The sequence below is a fragment of the Mus musculus genome, chromosome 9 (genome assembly GCF_000001635.26).
Source record: "Mus musculus strain C57BL/6J chromosome 9, GRCm38.p6 C57BL/6J".
Lineage (NCBI taxonomy): Eukaryota > Metazoa > Chordata > Mammalia > Rodentia > Muridae > Mus > Mus musculus.
Window position 1 is genome coordinate 37,637,008 of NC_000075.6, and position 20,515 is coordinate 37,657,522.

General features: G+C 43.4%; 2 protein-coding genes across 2 annotated transcripts in view; one reads left to right on the forward strand and one right to left on the reverse strand.

Annotated features, from left to right (window-relative positions):
- Positions 1 to 11,251, forward strand: part of Siae (sialic acid acetylesterase) — a 34,438-nt gene extending 23,187 nt beyond the window's left edge. Inside the window, exons 8-10 of the mRNA NM_011734.4 lie at positions 5,633 to 5,790; positions 7,745 to 7,940; positions 9,290 to 11,251. Of these exons, the coding sequence (NP_035864.2) occupies positions 5,633 to 5,790; positions 7,745 to 7,940; positions 9,290 to 9,517 (582 nt within the window). The 3' untranslated portion in view covers positions 9,518 to 11,251. The remainder of the gene's footprint in view (positions 1 to 5,632; positions 5,791 to 7,744; positions 7,941 to 9,289) is intronic.
- Positions 11,252 to 12,174: 923 nt separating this feature from the next.
- Tbrg1 (transforming growth factor beta regulated gene 1) lies at positions 12,175 to 20,305 on the reverse strand. Its single transcript, NM_025289.3, has 9 exons — positions 19,991 to 20,305; positions 18,015 to 18,085; positions 17,209 to 17,429; positions 16,026 to 16,162; positions 15,608 to 15,754; positions 14,283 to 14,380; positions 13,942 to 14,052; positions 13,024 to 13,166; positions 12,175 to 12,496 (listed from the first exon to the last, which is right to left on the reverse strand). The coding sequence occupies exons 1-9, from the start codon at positions 20,135 to 20,137 to the stop codon at positions 12,351 to 12,353; spliced, it is 1,221 nt and encodes a 406-aa protein (NP_079565.2). The 5' UTR covers positions 20,138 to 20,305; the 3' UTR covers positions 12,175 to 12,350.
- Positions 20,306 to 20,515: the final 210 nt, after the last annotated feature.

Consider the following 20,515-nt stretch of genomic DNA (forward strand, 5'->3'; position numbering starts at 1 on the left):
GCCTTATTCTTTTAGTTTTTATGAGATTCTGGTGTGAAGCACAGTTTGTCATTTCCTATGTTAAGACAGATTTGCATGCTGAATCTTAACAAGAGAACTGGAATGTTCCTTTAATTCTGTGCCATAGTCAAGGCTGTGGCTTGTCACTGTTTCAGCTTTCTGTTTTCCTAATGTCACACTCGTCACTCACGAAGCAGAAAACATCTTTAAAGTTTCTTCTGGCCATGTGATGATATGAGGCTTTTTTTTTCTTCTGGGCAGCAGGATGAGTAAGACTGGATAGAACAGTCTGTGTAGCTTCCCTGATGGGGTCAGACGTTTTGAAAGAGTGTCAAACGACAATTTGGATGCTGGCCAGACTGTGGTCTGATTTACTGTTAGATCGTGTTTGTAAGAGAGACAGAAAGTAGGTGGATGTCTTCCATTGGCTGGAACTAGGACTGGGAAGAAGGTGCTGTCTAAATCAAAGAACAGTGTGCTCGTAGGAACCAAAAAACTAAGAAAGTAAGAAATAGCAGGAAATACTGTGTCACAGTAGTTGTAAGGTTTTTTTTTTCTTCTTTTTTCATTTGATCTTTTATTATGGTATACTAGTTATATATAATGATAGGTTTCATCAGGATATTTTCTTCATGTACATAAGCAATTTGGTCACATTCACCCCATTACTCTCTCTTGTCCCCTCTCCCTCTTGCTAATCCTGCTTCTCTTTCCAGGTAGCTCCTCTTCATGTCATGTGTGTGTATGAGTGTGTATGTGTGTGAGTGTATACTTGTGTGTCTGTCCATGTCCCAATGCGGTATCATGGGTGCAGGTTTGCTTATCGGAGCTTGGGTACCTTACCAGTAGCTACATCACTGGAGGAAATGTCTCTCCTTATCAACTGTTAACTACATATAAATCCTCAGTGGAGGAGCAGGGGTGGGGGTAGGAGTCCATGAGCCCCTCCCACTTTCATGATATTGTTGACAAGCCCAGTCTTTTACAGCTTTTATGCAGGTAATCACAGACATAATGAGTTGTGAGTTCCAGTATAACTCACATATAATGTAAGGGTATATGTATCCTTAGATACACACATAGAGTGTATCATCTTAGAATTCTTCCTAACCTGCTTCAGTATCCACATGGCTTGCTCTCTCTTGTTTATTTTGTTCATTGGCTATATCTCTCCTCTGGAATGTGATCTTGTAAAATTTTTGCCTTTTTTTTTTTTTTGTCTGTGTTAGAATCAGAAGTTAGTGGTCCATTCCTCTAAAGGTATACCCTTCCTTTGACTTTTACATTCTTCTCTGCTTCTTCCTCAATGCTCCCTGACCTTTGGAGGGATTCATACAGTCATTGAATTTATGCTTGGCATTCAATAGCCATTTGTTCTCAGTACTTTGACTAGGTCAAGAATCTTCCAGGAGCCTCTGTTCTTTGCAGGCTAAGGGGCATATCAACTTTCAGCATGAAGTAGTTAGTCTTACTGCTCACTGTCTAGAGTCTAGCACTTACCCTCACTGCTCCTTCACTAGCCAAGACTCCCATTGACTTAGTGTCTCTTATCAGAGCCTTCCAAACCCTCCTTGCTTCTACCTTGACTCTTTAGGACATTCTCAGAGTATCAGTCAAGGTTCCAGGGTCCCCCCTCTCCCATTTGAGTGGCAGCTGATGCTAACAAGGCCAAGTATGCTTTGCTCCCATCACCTCCTGACCTTACTTCTCAATGCTCTCTACCTATTCCATTTGACTCATACTGGCCGCCTAATTTTTTTTCCTTACATACACTAGGCGTACTCTGACTTTAAGTTCTTTAATTCTTTTTTTCCTGCCTGCAAAGTGTTTATTTTCTATTGCTACATAGTACTATATTTAGCAGCTTAAAACCATCCAACATATATTTATTTATTATCTCGCAATTCCCATGAGTGTGATGTGAGCTGGGACACAGATGGCTTAGCTACAGCCTCTGCTTGTGGTTACAGAAATGGTGTCTGGCAGAGCTTGAGTCTCCTCTGAGACTTGGGGTTCTTGTTTAACTCCCATCATTGTTGGCAAAGTTAATTTTCTTGAAGCTGCAATAGGACTTATGGCAGTCAGATTTCTGAAGGGCAGCAGGGCCACTCCATGGCACCAGACCTTGTCTGAAAGGCATCCCTGACTTGGTCAGGCTCACCAAGCTTCCCTCCTTTTTGGTGATCTTGAAGCCAACTGGTTAGCAACATTACATCTGCAAAGGCATTCTTTGCCGTGTTACAGGATGTAATCATAGGAGTAACATCCCATTACCATAGTCTGTTAGTGAGAAGCAAGCTTCAGGTCCCCATCACAAAGGATGTAATATCATATAAGGATATAAGGGTCATATAAAGGTCAGAGTGTATCATCTTAAAATTCTTCCTAACATGCTTCAATAGCCACGTAGCTTACTCTCTCTCTTTGTTGTTGTCTTTGTTCAGCCCCAGAACTCTCTCTTTTCTATAATATATATGTAATATGCATATTACATATAATATATATTTTTCAGTATATCTATTATTTTCTTGATGGTAAAGTGAGTTATCACTTTTGTCTTATTTTGTTCATTAGTCATGTCTCTCCTCTGGAATGTGATCTTGTAAAAAATTTGCAATTTTTTTTCCCTATTCTATCTTCTTGGTGAGGTTGGTGCCTGAGTCAAGTAAACATTTGTTGAGAGGATGACTGAATGGACTGACTGATACTACCCTAGCTGTTGATCCTTCACAGGCTCTTTCTGGAACAATATTTTCTGTACATTCTGGTTGTCTTTGGTGAGTTGCCCTAGATCCCCAAAAGTTAATCCAAATGTTATTGATTCTAAGCTATGCACGTAATGCTTTCTCTTGAGTCCTGTGTTTGTCTGGCCCTGTTGGTTTGTTTAATTTCTGAGCATCCTGTTCCCATTATTACTCCACTAGGGTGCTTGCATATGTCTATGTCTATGTCTATGTCTATGTCTATGTCTATGTCTATGTCTATGTCTATGTCTATGTCTATGTCTATGTCTATGTTGTCTATTTCTATAAATATTAAGCCTTTTGCCACCGTAATGAGTTCCTGAGACAAGTCAACTTAACAGGAGAACGGCTTGTTTTGGTCAGATTGCAGTCTGTATCTAGGTGGTCCTGTTGTCATCATTATGGGGTATGTGTCAGAGAAGCCTGTTCACTTTATGGTACCTGGAGGTTGGGGGAAGAGACTGGCAGTTTAATATTCACTTTGAAATCAACTTCCCAGTGATTTAACTTCCTCCTAGTAGGCCCCATCTCTCAAAGATACTTTTACCTCCTTTCCAGCACCATGGACTGGGGACCAATTCTTCAATATGCACTTTTGTGGGTACTCAAATTCTAATTCTAACAAACATCACAATGCTTCATGGGCAGCCAGTTTCTCTGTCCAGTCACCATGCTGTCTTTACAATTTACCTTTACTATGTCAAGCAGTTTCAGTGACACTCATTGAACTGAGATTCCTTTAAGGCTGACCATTTTAAAGTTCTCCGCTGAGCCACAGGGCTCGGTAGCCACCATATACTCAGTGGCTCCCATCATTCACAGAATCAAACAGCAACAGGGTTCATACACTTGGCCAGCTGTCCTTCCAACTTTGCATTTCCCTCATAACCTCCCCTGTCCCAGGTAGACTGCACCCTCTCTCAAAACAGCAGTTCTTCTTCAAGAACTGCTTCTCAAAAGAAACAGTTCTTCATCCAAGCAGGGCTCCTTGGATAGTTAGTTTCTCATATGTTTTTTTTTTTGCCTGTGTTTTTTTTTAAACTTCTAAATATATTATGAGGCATGCCTTTGTACAACGGTAATCACTGTCTATTTGAAATATAAACTCAAATTGCTGTACCACCAATTTAGCTTTCAATCCATACCATTTTATGTAGTTACAAATTTATTTTGTTATGCTCAGATCTGTCCCTCCAGCAGAGCTTTTCAGCTTTGTAAGCACTGGTATCAGCTACATTGACACTTCCAAATTCCATGGTTCAGAATAATCTTTATGTTATAGTTCACATACCAGAGGAACTGGAGTTTGGGTGATCTTGTTTGTGCCTGCCAGGGCTCCTTAAAATACCTCTTGGGCTTAGTTGGAGCTCAGCTCCAGATGAAGCAGAACTGGGCTTGTTAGATGGACAGTTCTGTTCTACAGCTGTCCTAATTAGGGTTGCTATTGCTGTGATGAAACACCATGACAATAAATAAATAAATAAATAAATAAATAAATAAAAGCAAGTTGGAGAAGTAAAGGTTTATCTGGCGTACACTTGCAGATCATTGTCCATCATTGGAGGAAGTCAGGACAGGCACTGATATGGAGTCCATGGAGGGATGCTGCTTACTGACTTCCTCAGCTTTTCTTATAGAAGCCAGGAGCACCAGCAAAGGAAAGGCATCAGTGACTCTGAGGTGGGCCCTCCATTGGTCACTAGTTGAGAAAATGCCTTACAGCTGGATCTCATGGAGGCATTTCTTCAACTGATGCTCCTTCCTCTCTGATGATGATAGCTTGTCTCAAGTTGACACTCAAAACCAGCTGGTATAACAGTTCTCATCCTTGTCTAGAGAGCAGTAGGCTAGCCCAGTCACCTTCCTCTGTTGATGCTGACAGAAATATAAGACACAAGTAGAACCAGCACAGGCTAGGCACAGACATATTAAGCTCAGCTTCCAAAAAGGCCAAAGCAAGCCCCATGGTTGAACTTGGAATCAGTGGGTCGATAATAGCAAAGAACTGCAGTCACATTCGACAGGTGTGGCTATAAGGAGGGAAGAAATGAGTCTTTTTGCGACTTGCCACATACAAAGTGGACTTTTTTGCTTCCCTGTAGTGCCTAGCCCCCTGATGCACACCCATCTATCAGTTCCTTATTGCTTTGTAACAAATTACCCTGGATCAGTAGTTTAAAATATTATCTATTTATAGTCCACGGACTAGCTCATCTGTGTCCTGTGTGTTGTAAGACTTGCTTGTGTGACCATAGTTTTTGTTTTGTTCTTTTTGAGACTGGGTTTCTGTGTATAGCCTTGGCCATCTTAGAACTCACTCTGTAGACCAAGCTGGCCTCATTCTCAGAGGTCTGACTGCCTCTGCCTCCTAAGACCTATGATTAAAGGCGTGTGCCACCATTGCCTGGCTGTGTGGCCATAATTTAATTATAGGATCCAGAATTAACATGACTGGCCCCTTAGCTGGTATTTCTAGCTGTCTCCATAAGCTATCCAAGGTTTCCTCTCTTTACAATTTCTCCAACAGAGTAGCTGGACATTTTTGTCCTCTCATGGCCAATACATGGTTTCAAGAGCATGAAGCCACAAGCAGTGGTCTCTGGGAAAAGACCCAGAAGCTGCATAAAAATCCGGCCACATTCAGTTGATCAGCAAAGCACAGGGCCGGCCTGGACTGAGTACATTGTAAAAGACCATGTGGTTGTTGGACACGACCCTGAACAATGTGAAATGCTCAGGAAATACTTGAATAAATGTTTGGACAAAACAGTGGAGCAGAAGCAAAGTGTCAATGAGAGGCATCCAGGGGTCCAAAGCAATAAAAAATGATAGCATGTTCCTCCCTTCCTTCCTCCTCCTCTTCCTCCTCTGTTTTTATTTATTTTTAGCTGTCTTCATACATGTTAAAGAACTCATCGGATTATGGATTTCCAGAGATCCGTTGGCATCAAACTGCAGACTTTGGCCATGTCCCCAACCCGAAGATGCCTAATACTTTTATGGCTGTCGCTATTGACCTCTGTGATAGAGACTCACCCTTTGGAAGGTATGGTCGCCTCTTCAGCTTTAGGTTGCCTGCGAATGTTCTTGCCTGGAGTCTTTCCCTACGATGTTCGCTTGTAATGGGATGCATTAGACTATGGGTTGGAGCTTAGATGTCATCTATGCTGGAATGGGCTGCAGTAAACACAAAGCAAAGCATAAATCCTCCACCCCCCCATCCCTCCTCTCAGAAACCCTGACTAGTTAACCAAACAAATCCCCCTCTGCACCTACCTTAGTGTTTGATGCAACAAAGCCAGTCATGCTTACGCTCCGTTAAAGTAGGTCAATAGACACGTTGCTCACAGATTCACAGCAAACGTCTCCAAACAGTTGGGATGTAGCTCCTTAGCTCTGAGTTCAAGCCCTAGTACCATCACTAAAAAATGAGTCTCCAAGTTTATCTTTTTTCCATCATAACTTCTAAGTCTTATATGGGCAAGTAAGTGCTGTCACCCAGAAGTTACATATATTAGTGAAGGTTTCTATGCAAAAGACCGTGACCAAAGGCTACTTGGATAAGAAAGGTTTTATTTCCGTGTACAGTTCTTATATTTTTGGTTGTGAGCCTAGCCTTTATGGCTGAGCTATCTCTCTAGCCCCTACATACAGTTCTACATCACAATTCCATCATCAAATGGAGTTAGGGCAGAAACTTGGGCAGGACAGGAACCTAGTGGCAGAAGCTAATGCAGAGGCTATGTAGAAACTTGCTGCTTACTGGCTTGCTCCCCATGGCTTGCTTAGCCTGCTTTCTTATAGAACCCAGGACTACCAGCCCATGGGTGGCTCTGCCCACATGAATCACCAAACAAGAAAATTCATTACTGGCTTTTCTACAGGCCAATCTGGTAGGAGCATTTTCTCAACTGAGGTTCTCTTTTCTAAAATGACTTAAGCTGTGTCAAGACAACATAAAACTAGTCAGCACACCGCACAAGTCACTCACTTACACTGCATCATTAAACTAAATCATGAATATAAGCACCTTCAGTGAGAGTAGGCCATGGGATTCTCACACAGACTCAGGAAGGGTAGCATTTTTGTTACCAATGAATACTGCTGTAGGATACAAGACTTCACATGTGAAATGGAGCCTCATACAATTCCTTTAGATTATATAGAAGAAACTTGGTAATATTTATTGAACAAGTAAAAGGCAGACAGACCCAAATGAAGAACATCCCAGTAGAGAAGACTGGCACACAGTATGCCTAACAGTCCAGTCCACTCCCTTCTACTCCATCCTTCTTGCTCCTTTTCCATCTAGCCCTGTGCTGTGTTGCTGTAAAGTTCTAAACCCACTGAAGGCCAGCGCTTCATGTCTGGTTAGCACTTGTTCTTAAGGTCACTAGCCACTGATCATTGATTTCAGCCAACTTTTATCCTTTGTTTCCTCTTCTGTTTCTCGGTCTTCCTCTTTCCTTCTTTGCCTCCCACTCCCCTCTTTTTCCTTTAGCATTTTGAGACAGAATCCCACTGTGTTGACCAGACTGGCCTTGAACTTGTGATCTTTCTGCCTCTGCCTCATAATTGCTGTGATTACAGGCATGTGCCACCATACCCAGAAATTCTTTCCTCCCCTTTCTCCTTCTCCTTTAACTAACTAACTAACTAACTAACTAACTAACTAACTAACTAACTAACTAGAAGATTTTAGGGGCCGGAGAGATGCCTCAGTGGTTAGGAACATTTGCCATTCTTCCAGAGGCCCTCATTTTGGTCCTTAGAATGCATGGTGGCTCCTGTCTGTAACTCTACTTGCAGAAGATCTGATACCCTCTCTTGGCCTCCACATATGCATATGCTGCAGACATACATGTGGGCAAAACTTTCATACACATAAAAATAAGTACATCTTTGAAGAATTATTTATTTTATCCTTGAGTGCTCTGAATGCTCTCCTTTATGTGGTTGCTAGCTCAAAGACACTATCCACTTGTTTTTTTATCCTGTAGTATCCACCCTCGAGACAAACAGACTGTGGCCTATCGTCTGCACTTGGGTGCTCGAGCTGTGGCATATGGTGAGAAAAATTTGACCTTTCAAGGACCACTACCTAAGAAGATAGAACTCTTGGCTTCCAATGGCCTGCTCAACCTCACATATGACCAGGAAATCCAGGTGCAAATGCAAGATAACAAAACATTTGAGGTGAGAATAGCAGGAGGAAAGCCTTTTGGTACTGAGAGGCTCTTTCCATCACTGCGGTGTGATGATACTGGTTGGCTGGGGTGGTGGTAAGCTCATCTCAGAGGGCCAAATGCACAACTACTGATCATTTGTTTGCACACCAGTTTGATAGTGCAACCAAGGAAGGGAAAATATTATTTTATTTATTATTAGCCCCTAATAAACCATACTACTTTTCTATATCCTTTCTCAGGGCAGCCACCTTGGCTTAGAGAATGGCCTCATTCGTACTTTTATCTGTAAAAATATCATTGCTCTAAAGTAATCCCCTAAACCTTGGTTGTCTCTTTTTTTGCACTGTGCTAAAACTGGGAAGTTTTAAGAGTTTAGCATCTCCTTTGAAAAGCTTAAGTTTGGTGATTCCCAGCTTAGTGTGAGTTAATGTAGCAAGTCTGCTTTCTGCCATTATCCAGTAGGGTTCACTAGTGTGGAGCTGGGGCCACTTATTAGAGAGATGAATTAGAATCTTTTATAGTTGAAGGTAGAGACATTCCTAGATGGGAGTGTCTTTGGGAACTCGGAGGTCACCAGACTAGGAGACAATGTATAGAAAGAGGACACTGGAGCAGATGTGACAATAGTGACAGGCAGTCTTCATGCAGTTTAGGGTTGAGGTGTCCATACACCCCAGATGCCTGGTCAGTGTCTGTCCTCTGGTTCCTTCCACAGAGGTTTAAGGTGAACTTAGAGACTGTCAAGAAGGGTCTATGTACTGTGCTCTCCCCTTTGTTAGCTGGTGGTCTGTCTTTTACCTGGCCCTTTAGTCTTTGGGTCCTGGATTGCTTGCTTTCTAACCCTAAGGGTTCAGTGGCTGTGGCTGCTTTGTGTCCTCTGAGTACCTAGCTCCTCTGGGAATGCTAGAGGGCCACAGCTGGGTTCCTACCTCATGTGTTCGTGCTGGCTTTGCTGTCTGGAGGGAGGGACCACTAGAGAAATGCTCAGGAGTCTCTGAATACCTGACTATTCTTCCTTGTCTCCCTCAATAAGTTAGTATTTTATTTAATTGATTTTAATTATTTAACTACTTGAATATTACAATTCCTTTTTTTGTGCTGGGATCAAACCTAGAACCTTATACACACTAGGCATGTGTTCTTCCAAGCTATTATCTGTAGCTTACATGAACATCTATTATTAACTTTTTGCTCTGCAAACAGACACAGTCTGGTACAGGTTCTTATTACTGTAGGAAACTGGTCTTTGGCTCAGAATGGCCTTATTTTCTCCCCTTGATAGTATATCTGGAAGAGGAGTTCCCAGTTTTTTGGTACCATCTAACTTGCCTGGCCTTTCTGTTTTTCTCTTATTAGATCTCCTGTTGTAGTGACCGTCATTGCAAATGGCTTCCAGCTCCTGTTAACACTTTCTCCACCCAGACTCTGATTTTGGATCTCAATGCTTGTCTTGGCACAGTGGTTGCTGTTCGCTATGCCTGGACCACATGGCCTTGTGAATATAAGCAATGTGCTGTTTACCACACCAGCAGTATGTTGCCAGCTCCTCCCTTCATTGCTCAAATTTCACACAGGGGTATCTAAGGACATTTGGAGTAGTGCTCGCTCTTCTATACAAGGGCAAATCCTTTAGTTTGGGTATGCAGGACTTTAAAAGATGACTGCTGTTTTTAGGGCAATGGGATAAACCCCTCATTGAATAGCTCCCAGCTAGCATATGGCCCCTCCAGTATTCTGACATAAGCACAGGCTAGCAGATACTTGAAATGCTCATCTCTGTCCTCTAGTTAACCTAAGCCTCTGTGCTGGTCTAATTCTCAACTATATCACTGGGCCTTACTAGCATTCACTTCCTTGGTATTAGTGGGAGTAATATGCCCTATTCGTGCCCTTCTTCACTACTCTCGGACTGTGGACTCTCGGACCAGCAAGGGACTTTAAAGGCTGTGGAGGCTGGTGCTTTGTGTGTTCTTTACAACCCCCTGAAAACGGCTATGCAAGTTTCCATGTGTTTCCTTCTGTAAAACAATGCTCTTGTCAAACCTTACTACCCCATGACAGGCCTTTCAGGTCGCCTCTGACAGATCATGTGTTTTTATCACTAGGCTCTCCAAAGCTGTTGTCAGCCTAACTCATACTCTAAAGGGAATCTGTGCATATTGCCATGTGCTAAGGAGTGGCCTTAAGGAAGAAAGAGGGCCCACTGCAGGTTCTCAGGCAGAGGGTGGGGAAATCACAGGCACAGGGACACGCGGAAGTAGATGTGCTTGGGGCAAATAGCTCTTTAAATGTAAGTCTTAGGTCCCTGAGGTAAAAGTTCAACTAAGCCTAAGCCTAATTCCCACGGAAGGAAGAAGTTAGGCTGAAAGTTACAGAACATGCTTATAGACCTACAGGTGATTTTGTAGTTTACCATTTGGTTAAAGACAGCTGCTAGCTGTGAAAAGTGCACCTCTTAGAAACTGGAAATAAGTCCAGCACGGTAGCATACACTAATCCCAGCACTCAGGAGGGCAGAGGTGAGCTGTTCTACAGAATGAGCTCTAGGATAGCAAGTTACCTAGAGAAACACAGTCTTGATCCTTCCTGCCCCACAAAGAAGAAAAAAAAAAAATTAGCGATGCATCCATTTGCCTTACACTGTGCCCTTGAAGCATGGGAGAGGAGTGTAACTGTCACCTGTGCACAGCTCTTTTGTTCTTTGATGTGAGAAAGTGGGAACTGAAGCAATGAGGACTTCCCACCATTCTCTGGGGGCTCTGGAGCCATTAGAAACAGCAAGAGAGATGTGTCAGGAGTTTACCTGGTTAAACACAAAGAAAACACCAAAACCTATACATTCTGCAGAGGCCTTTGACCTCTGAGGTGTTCTAGCCTGCATTTATCTTCTAATGCTCTCTCTGCATCTGGCCCCCTGAGAACACAAACCTAGGAACCACCAGCTCCTGAGAAAAAGTAAAATCTACCTGCCTGTCCTGCCAACCCGTGTTAGTCACGATGACCAAGTAGTGAAGAACCCCAAGCCCAAGGTCCTTAACAACTCACAAGTGATAAATCTTCTGGATTGTACATCAGCGCACCACATCCAATAACTGGTACATACAGCATATACTCTGCCACATTAGTACATGTGTTAATGAAGTCGTGGATGAGCCAAACTTTTAGTAGTTGAATAGTTTAAAACATTGTGTGGGGATTGTGCACTTCTCTAAATGGAGAGAGTTTTAACTGAAGGAGAAACAGTGCCCTGCTGAACATTGGCCCGGCTTGTTTTGTTTCCTATAGCATATGTAAATAATATACATCCTATACTTGAAAGCAGCGTTTCCAGTTTGATGTATTTTAGTAGGATGTGAACTTTCTCTAATTATTTTACTTTAAAAAGATGTAGGTGTTGATTGACTCCTTAGTTTTTTTGTTTGTTTTCAATTTTTTTCTGAGACTATATAGCTCTGATTGTCTTGGAACTCACTATGTGGACCAGGATGGCCTTGAATTCAGCTCCCTCTACCTCCAAAGTACTCAGATTAAAGGCATGGGTTACTGCACTCAGCAACTTCATAAATGTAGGCAGTCAGTGCATTAAGGTTTGCAGTTCAAAAGTTGTGAACCTGAGATAATCCACTGGATTGTACATCAGTGCACCACATTACTCGGCTGTTTACAGCAGCACATCTACCGGACTGGAAGAGGAGAGAACACAGGAGAATGGTGCTCCAAACCGGTTGTGGTTTTGTATCAGTTTACTAGAGCATGCTCCTTTTATTATATAAAAAGCAGGGGCTGGTGATCTGATATTCCTAACTAGGGTCAGAATCAAGTATACTGAATTTTCAGCATCTGTGTATGTCATGAATCAGCAGCTGCCACGGACTCAACTTGTTAATCCTAAACCCTCTGTGATGTTATAGTTATAGCCTCGGGAGGAGAGTAGGTCAGAATGACTCTGCATAGAATTAGTTTCCTTATAAAAGGGATCCAAGAACTCCCTCCCATTATGCCGTCATAGCAAGACAGCAATCTAAGAACCAGGGGGCAAGCCATCACCAGACATCTTGGACTTTGACTTCCTGGGCCCCCAAACTCTTGAAAGATAAATTCACTGTCTATAAGCTACCTGGCTTATTGTATTTTGTTATAGCAGCCGAACAGACTAAGTGCCTTTATAAAGACTTAAGTTCATCTCAGGGAGAGCTAAACAAAAATGATCATATCCCGACTACAAGAAGAAACAAATAACCGAAACTGCCAGGATATATTTATTACTGAAAGTACAAGCAACTGAGGTTTACCCTGGGAACACCCACAATGAAACGTGTATCTTCCCTGTTTCTCAGATGCTGCCTCCTTCCACAGAGTGAGTTTTCGTTTAAAACTCATAATGAGGAGAAGGCAGGGGGCTCCACCCCTTTCCTGTTCAATCTGAAGACTGAATTGGGCTACACTGGGATGGAGATTTCAGGTGCTGCAGGTCAGTGTCAACCAAGGGTTCGTGTGTCAGGAACTCTGGCTGGTAAGATGACACAAAGGCTTCATGCTGAAGCTCAGGGAGGTCCAGGGAGCCTGGAAAAAGAGAATTCTTTAATGGAACCATTGTCTGGGAATCTCAGGCCTATTTTGCTGGGATGCATACACAGCCTCTAATTCCTTACACTTGTAAAAGCCAACCCTATTTTGCCCTTAGTTGGTAAAATAAGCAAACAGCTATTTACTTTAAAAAAAAAAAAAAAAAAAAGAATAACTCTGGTGATTTGTCACACACACACATCCTGCAAGACCCTAATATTCCTTGAGCCCCTGATCACTTTCCATTTATGAGAAATAATCCAGACATCACAGGTAGGGCCAAAGCCACCACTGATCTTTGACTTCACCTCAAGTCAAACCCTCCCCGTTTCCATGCAGTGTCACTTAAGCTATAGAAGGAGGCACTGAAGTTTCGCAGCATGTTCTGTAACATGGGAGCCCCAGGCTGGCTTCAGATCTCCCTTACTCCAGTCTATGGCTGGCTCAGTTACTACCTAGCAACGTGTGATGAGGATACAGAAGGCTAAAGATGGTCAGTTTTCAAACCAGAAAGGCAAAGATACCTGGCAGAATGGAATCATCATGGTCATCATCAAACGTCTGTGTCTGGAAGGCTTCAAGGCTCATAGTTGCATCATTCTCTGGCAGTTCCTGAGAGAGCTGCCCCTTCCTGGGTTTGCACGCATCAAATTTCACCCACTGGTAACTGTGAACCAAGGGGCATCATTCTTGACAGCTGTTTGTTAGTCCATAATAAATAACCCTTTCTATCAAAGGGATCAGGTTATTATTCTTTTTAATTAGGTCTTCTCTGCTATATACACAAGAAACACCAGCTAAGAAAAACAACCCAAGCAAACTTGAACAGGCAAGCCTCTGGTGACAGACAACAGTGTTCCTGAGTACACACAGAAAATGGTGTAAGTTGAGCAGCCTTAACCTGAGAATTCAAAATACTCCAAAACATCCTTAGCAATTATGAAAAGCTATAGATGTGTAATTGTATACCTCACAGGATGGTCACAGTTAAAATGAAGTGCACTAAACTACTATGTCCAGGGTATATATGTAATGTGTACATCTGGATTTCTTGTAACTCTTATCTGAAGACCAGGCTGGCTCTGAATTCAGAGATCCACCTGCCTCTGCTCCCTGAGTGGGAATTTAAGGTAGGCACCACCATGCCTGGTTCACCATATAAAGTATTTAGAAACCCATAACTAGTAAACCGCATCTGAAACACTTCTCATCTCAAGCATTATGGGTAAGGAGCAATCACCCTACTTAAAGCACACCAGGTAACTGGCTCCTACTCACCTGTCTAGATGAGTAAGTGGGTCAATGTTGCAACACACTGGTTAAGAAGCAAGCATACCGTTGACACAGAAATGCATATGCCAACAAGCAGTAGCTGCCAGTTTTGGGCACTCGTTAGTTGGCAAGTGGGTACCTACCAATGAAACAGGCTTGCTCACACTTACTTGACACAGTTTTGAGCTTCTGGACAACTCTGAATCAGGTTGTGGATGGTTGGATGAGAAAACCCAAAGAAGTCGGCACCGCATGAAAGTGGGTTGGGCATCAGTTTCCCTCTGCAAAAGAGAGAGAGCTTTAACTTGACAGCTTAGGAGATGAAGACAGGCTTAAGACATGAGCGGATGTTACCTTTAAGCATTCCTACTATACTGGGAGGCTAGTTACTAAGGAGTCTGAAGGATATAGCTTACTTAGGTTTCTATAAAGCAGATCTCCAGGCACTGAGGGAAAAGGTCTCAACTGTACCAATCCTTTTAGTGTGTTCTCAAGCTGGTGGCCAACTTACGTTGTGGCACTGATGGCCCTGAGCAGTTCTTCATAACAGGCATCTGCAGAGGAGCCGACGATGGTATTCTGGGGGTCATCTTCAGGAACAATTTCAAACTGAAGTGACAGAGGAACAATTAGGTCAATTTGCAAGGGAGGAGAAGAGCCACATGATGCCTATAAACATCCCCAGTGTCCAGAGCTGAACTGCAGCACAGCCTGCTAGGAGACGGGCGCAGGCGCTCCTTATAATGCTGCAAAAGCCAAATGCAAGGACACAATCCCAGGACGTCTGGTTCTCCACATCTCTGACTTTGGCCATGGTCAGCCCTGAATTTTGCTCCATACCTTTCTTTCCGCTTATATCCCTAAGTAAATACAAATGGTACTTTAAAGAAATGAGATACACTGCTCTATGCTATCCTCTATTTCTCTGGGAAACAAAAGAGTACTTATGTATTTGTTTTTCTTTATCTTTGTCAATACTAGATATTAATAAACTAAAGTTACTCCATGTAGGGAAAAATTCAAGCTGCATTTTTATCACAAATCATATTAATACGTAAGAATAGAATCTCGTTTGGTGACCTAAGAACATTATTATTAGTAGTAGTAGTATTTTAGGGTTTTTTTTTTCTTTTGTCCCTAAGAAGAAATTAAGAATCATGTTGTGAATTTTCATTAAAATTCTACTGAGACCCTGACTGCTAATAAACTGAACTTACAGATGTTAAGACATGGTACACTGCACAATGCTAAGTTTTCCTATCCGTGTACTTTCTGTGGGGCACTGCTGTGTGACTGAGATGATGTCGACCAGCTCTGCCTGCCAGAGCTCCAACAGAGATGCACTATCCCACATAGGCAGTGTAGCTCCTCCTCCTACTCAAGGGTCCTTACTCTGCTTTCAGCTCAGATTTCTTGATTGGGCGCTTTTTCAGAAAGTGAGCCAAGCAAGCCTGAGATTGCTGTTTTTGCCTGAGGGTCCTTGTATCTTAATGTGAAGCAACAATATACCAAATAATCTTTCCTGTATGAACTCGCACATACCCTAAGCTTCACCGTTACATTGTGTGTCATAGAAATACTATGGTTTAAGGAGAAGACAACACCTAGAGAATTAAACACAGATTCGTACCCCAGGTCAAACACACAGAAAAGTACAGGTGTGACAGGCTAGCCAGTTTTCCTGCATCTCTGTGTTGTATAAATGGTGAGCAGAGTATCTTAAAGTATGTCAGAATTAGCCACATAGCTAAAAAGCCAGGGGTCAAGGAGGTTCTCCAAACAGCAAGAAAAAACAGAACCAAGAAAGGAAAATAAGAATCATAATGCAGTGAGTACCTGAGGCTGTACACCGCCGTCCTTGATCTGACAGGTATACAGACACTTCTGGTCTGGGCACTTCATGCTAGCATACACTCGGGTACTGCAGTAGCCCACAGGATAGATGGCATTCTCATCATGGAAGCCAGGTCGGTTGGTGATGATCTATAAAAGATTCCTTAATCTGGAACTTAAGGCTTTAGAGCCCAGTTTACTATGGTAGCCTTTAGAGGAACTTTGGGGCTGACAAAGAGTGATACAACAAACATAGAAGGTGATGGCTGTGAGAAGAGAAAACTGACCTGGTTTGGAAGGGACTAGAGATTTTCTGGGGTCAGTATGGATCAACAAAGGGGTGCTGCCAGTGGGAACAGGGAAAGGCTCAACCCCACTCTCATGGTTCTCATTAGCCTGGCCATATGCTGGTCTCACTCACCTCCCCCAGACTGTATACTGTCAGACCCCCTAGTCCGATGGGGAACACAGGCTGTCCTGAAGGATCCAGGGCAATGGGTCGAACCAGTTTTCGAGCACCTCCCTCCATTTTCTTTTTCTTGGATGTTTTCTTCAGAACTGAAACGAAAATCTGGGGTCACCCACTTAGGTCTCTTCCAGTGCCAAGGGGTAGGGAAATTTACACATGAATGATAAAGGTAGAAAGCCAATCTTGATTGATATGGATGCTCTTTGTGATGGGATTTTATTCCATAAGCCCAAGGTAAGTCGAAAATACAGTATGTTAATGCGTGTGATATACCTAACTTAACAAACATCAGGCAACTGAGTACACTGTGGAGTGTCAAGTATCACTACAAATGTGGGTCTGTGTGGGAGCTATGGCTTCACACCATTAGCTAATATTACTGATATTACACTGCGTATCACTGTTCTAAGATAAGAACAAAACCAAAAGTCCGATTTTTATTGAATGCACCCTGCTTTTCTTTTTTTCTTTTTTGGTTTTTCAAGACAGGGTTTCTCTGTGTAGCCCTGGCTGTTCTGGAACTCACTTTGTAGACCAGGCTGGCCTCAAACTCAGAAATCTGCCTGCCTCTGCCTCCCGAGTGCTTGGATTAAAGGCGTGCACCACCACGCCTGGCTGCACCCTGCTTTTTATAACATTGTAAAGGTGAGAAAATCTCTAAGTTGAACATCTGGCTGTAGGTGAGGTATCATCTGTATTCACGAAATAGCCATCTGGGCCTTTCCCCCAAAGCCCAAGTATCTAACTTGCCTACAAACCAGTTTAATATGCTGCTTACATATCTTAAGAACTTTTAAGTTCTCTTCAACTGTAGAAGCAGCTGAGCTAGCAGCGTGTTGAGAAGGCTGGCTTGCTCATTTCCCTGCCCCTAGGAAAGCCTGCAGTGAATACAGTCCAGAGAGCAGGGGCACAAAACGAGGGGCAGAGGCCTCAAGCCTGCTTATCCTCATCTGTCACGTCTAATCAGAATCTCTCCAAAGCAGCTCCAATGAGACACTTGCTTCTCAAGGGACTTCAGGGGGTGCTATGAAACACAAGCGGCTACTTGTTACTCAGTCAGAACCAGTTAGTTCTACCAGGCCTTTGCTATCAGTAGAGCCTCCGAGGCCACTGCTACACTATCTTCTTAAAATACCTTCCAGTTTGCTGTTCTCCTTGCCCTTTTCTTTCTTCTCCTTCTTGGATTTCTTCGCAAATGGTTCCTCGGCCCCAGTGCTGGGCCCGGCTCCCTGCATAGTTCCCACAGAGCTGGTGACACCATAAGGCAGGGGCAAACTGGAGCTGTGGGAAGGAGCAGCGGCCTGTGGCTCCCCTTCAGTTAGAGCATGTATCTGGAGGAGCTTCTTCAGCAAGTATCTGAGGTGGAGAGGGATGGGAGGACAGGCATGAACTCTGGCTTTTCTCTCAATTCAACGTTTCGCTTAAGCAGTGGGAATTACAGACTAAATACAAAGATTATCACACAATAAGGCTCTTATTGGAGACAGAGGCCATGAAGCCCTGCAGGATAATCAATACTTGAAGAAATCAAGATATTGGCTGGAACTTCTCTTGTCCCTGCAGGGATCTTCTACCTTTAGGGTGGAAGGCCTGAGGTGTCTGGAGAATATTCATACGAATAGAATCAGAGGTATCCATATACCCACTGTAATTTGCATAGGGAAAAACAAAGCCAATATTAGTAGAATGAGAAACAGTGGTTTTTTTTTTTTTTTTAAATCATCCCTTGGTTTTCATAATTGGGAAGTTATTTGGGTGGGATATAGCACACAGGTTTAGAATTCCTCTGTATTGCCTCAAGTGGTCAAGGGGCTTTGCGATGTGCAGGAATCCAGAGGAGAGGGAAAAAAAAAATCAGCCACCATAATAATATCAATCCACAGCACCAGTAATAATGATGACAATGATAATCACAGCAACAGCAAAATGAAGCTGGCTCACCTTCTTTCTTCCTTTGCTTTAAGAAATTTTTCCTCAAGACGAGCAATTTCATCACAGATGGAAGCATTTTCCTTTAAGGAAGAAAAAAAAAAAAAGGACTATAATCACATAAAATGAACTTAAAACTTGAGGCTCCTTTCTGGTGACAAGATCTATATCTCAGATTGAAAGAGCCCTCTGTGCTGCAGTGTGTAAGAGAAGTGTGGTTCTACTCTGCGCATGCTGTTAATAAATACAGAGTCTGTACAGCTGGCTCAGCGGGGAAAGGCACCGAATCGGAGCCCCAGAACCCACAGTGGAAGGAGAGGAATGAATGACAGTTACCTGATAACTTCTATGCGTGCTCGGCGGCACACACACAGTAATAAGAATAAAAAGAAAGAAACTTCTTTTAAAAAAAAATCTGCAGGGCCAAGTGTTTGGGTTCTATTACAGGGAGGGTAATTGCATGGACACCTTTGGATGAAGAGGGACATTCTTAATGCTCATGCCAGAACAAGATGGTACACCAGGGCTTGCACTCTTTGGGCAAATCAATGGGTGTGGCCACTCCAATTAGTGTGGCCTTTGGCAGAGAAAGGATATAGGACTTGGACTTAATTTAGACCCCCTACAAAATTCTTTTTTGTTCTCCACTACAGAATTCTAAAGACTCTCTATGCTTACAGCTTTGACCTTGCAAAGACAATCTGACCCACTGTATCTTACAGAACAATTACAGGGAGAGAGAGAGAGAGAGAGAGAGAGAGAGAGAGAGAGAGAGAGAGAGAGGGAGGGAGGGAGGGAGGGGGAGGGGAGGGGAGGGGAGGAGGGGAGGGGAGAGAAGAGAAAAGGATGAAAAGTTTTGCATGTAAAATTCTTAATTAATCATCTATTTGCATATACCCAAGTACCATCATTCTTTACTGATGGCTCAGTCTGTCTTGAAACCAGTTTTGAAGGAAATGCCTATTTGGGTGTTTCACAGGTGGAGCCTCAAATTGGTGTTCAAGGCATCAGTTGGTTTAAGTACACGGAGACCCTTTGGTTTCATAAGATCTTTGTATACTTAACGAAACCAACACTATCTTTAAATGTCGACTTGTAAGCATTAGGCAGGCTCTGACATCATGTGACAAGAGAGAACAGTGAGTATAAGGTGTTGACTTCCTGATTTACTCATATTTCCCTCGACACATATACAAGCGTTAAATGTTTTAGCAACAACAAATTGAAAGTCAAAACTTTTCCCGATACGTCTACAAAGACCTTGTAGAAAGAAGTGTTAAACTGCAGGTTCAGATGTGAGGGTATATGGACCGTATACCTATTACCAAGCAAGCACTGAGGTGACTGGCTAAGCTAGAATAGTCTATTTATTAGACTGTTATCAGATTTATTAGACCCTAATACTTCTTGGCTGGTAAAGAAGTTTACTCATCAAATCCTAAATCCCTACAATTAAAGCAGGAAGTGTCTATACACCTCAGCAGGAGGAGGTAGCCTGTTTCCTGATGTTGAGTTCCACTTTCAGTTTCGGATGGAGGGAAGGCAGAAACACCTAGAAGCCTCGTCAAAGGGAGCTACAACCAGGACAATTTTGAAAGATTTAGGTGCCTGTTTACGAAAGCGGCAGCCATGGCGTTAGGGTTGGGTGTACTTAGGAAACAGGCTGTGTAGAGTAAATAATAAACTGGAATCAGGGTATCCAAGTTGGAGTTAGGGCACGTCATCCCTCTGGGCTTCATTTCAGTGTGCTCGCCTTAAAAGACACTCCTTAGGCTCGAAACGAAAAGTAGCAAGAAGGTAATGACTAAAGTTTGCTGGCGGAGCACTCTTCAGTCCTCATTTATAGAGGAGTTGACAGGACTAGAGGAATAACTTATGCAAGGATATGGAACTAATATTCCCAAGCGAGGCAACTAACACTGGACGGATATTCTTTCTCTGAGAGAGTTGAGGTGGGGAAGACAGTCCCCACCCAAACCCAGACTCACAAACACCGTGGCCTTAGCTGCTCTGCGCAGCCGCAGGTACTTCAGCCGGTACTTCTCGTTCTGGCTCTTCCTCGGGAGCCTTTTCATCCTGGCCTTGCTGGACAGCGGGGTGCGCGGCTCGGAGGCCAGGCCGCTCAACACGCTCATGATCAGACCGGGTTCTGGAGCTCCGGGGCGCGGAGGGGATGGAGCGCAGGCAGAAACAGATGGCGATCCTCGGCACTTCCCAGTCGATTTCCCAAGGAAGACCCGCCGGAAGTTGCGCAAAAGCACCGCCACGTGTAACTTCCGGGTTTGGAAGTTGCGGTGGTTCGGACCTAGCGGTGGGCTGGGAGGACGGGTGTGGCTCAGGGTTGCAAGGAGCTGGAGCTGGAAAGAACCGGTCCTACCCGGCTGATAGCCAGCGAAGTAGGGAAGAGTTTAAAGTCCTGATGCAGACGCTCAGGCAGGTGCCCTCAGGGAATGCACGTCCACATCTGCTTTCCCAGGTTGCTCTGAGCAGCAGGCCTTCCTGGGGTTTTAGCA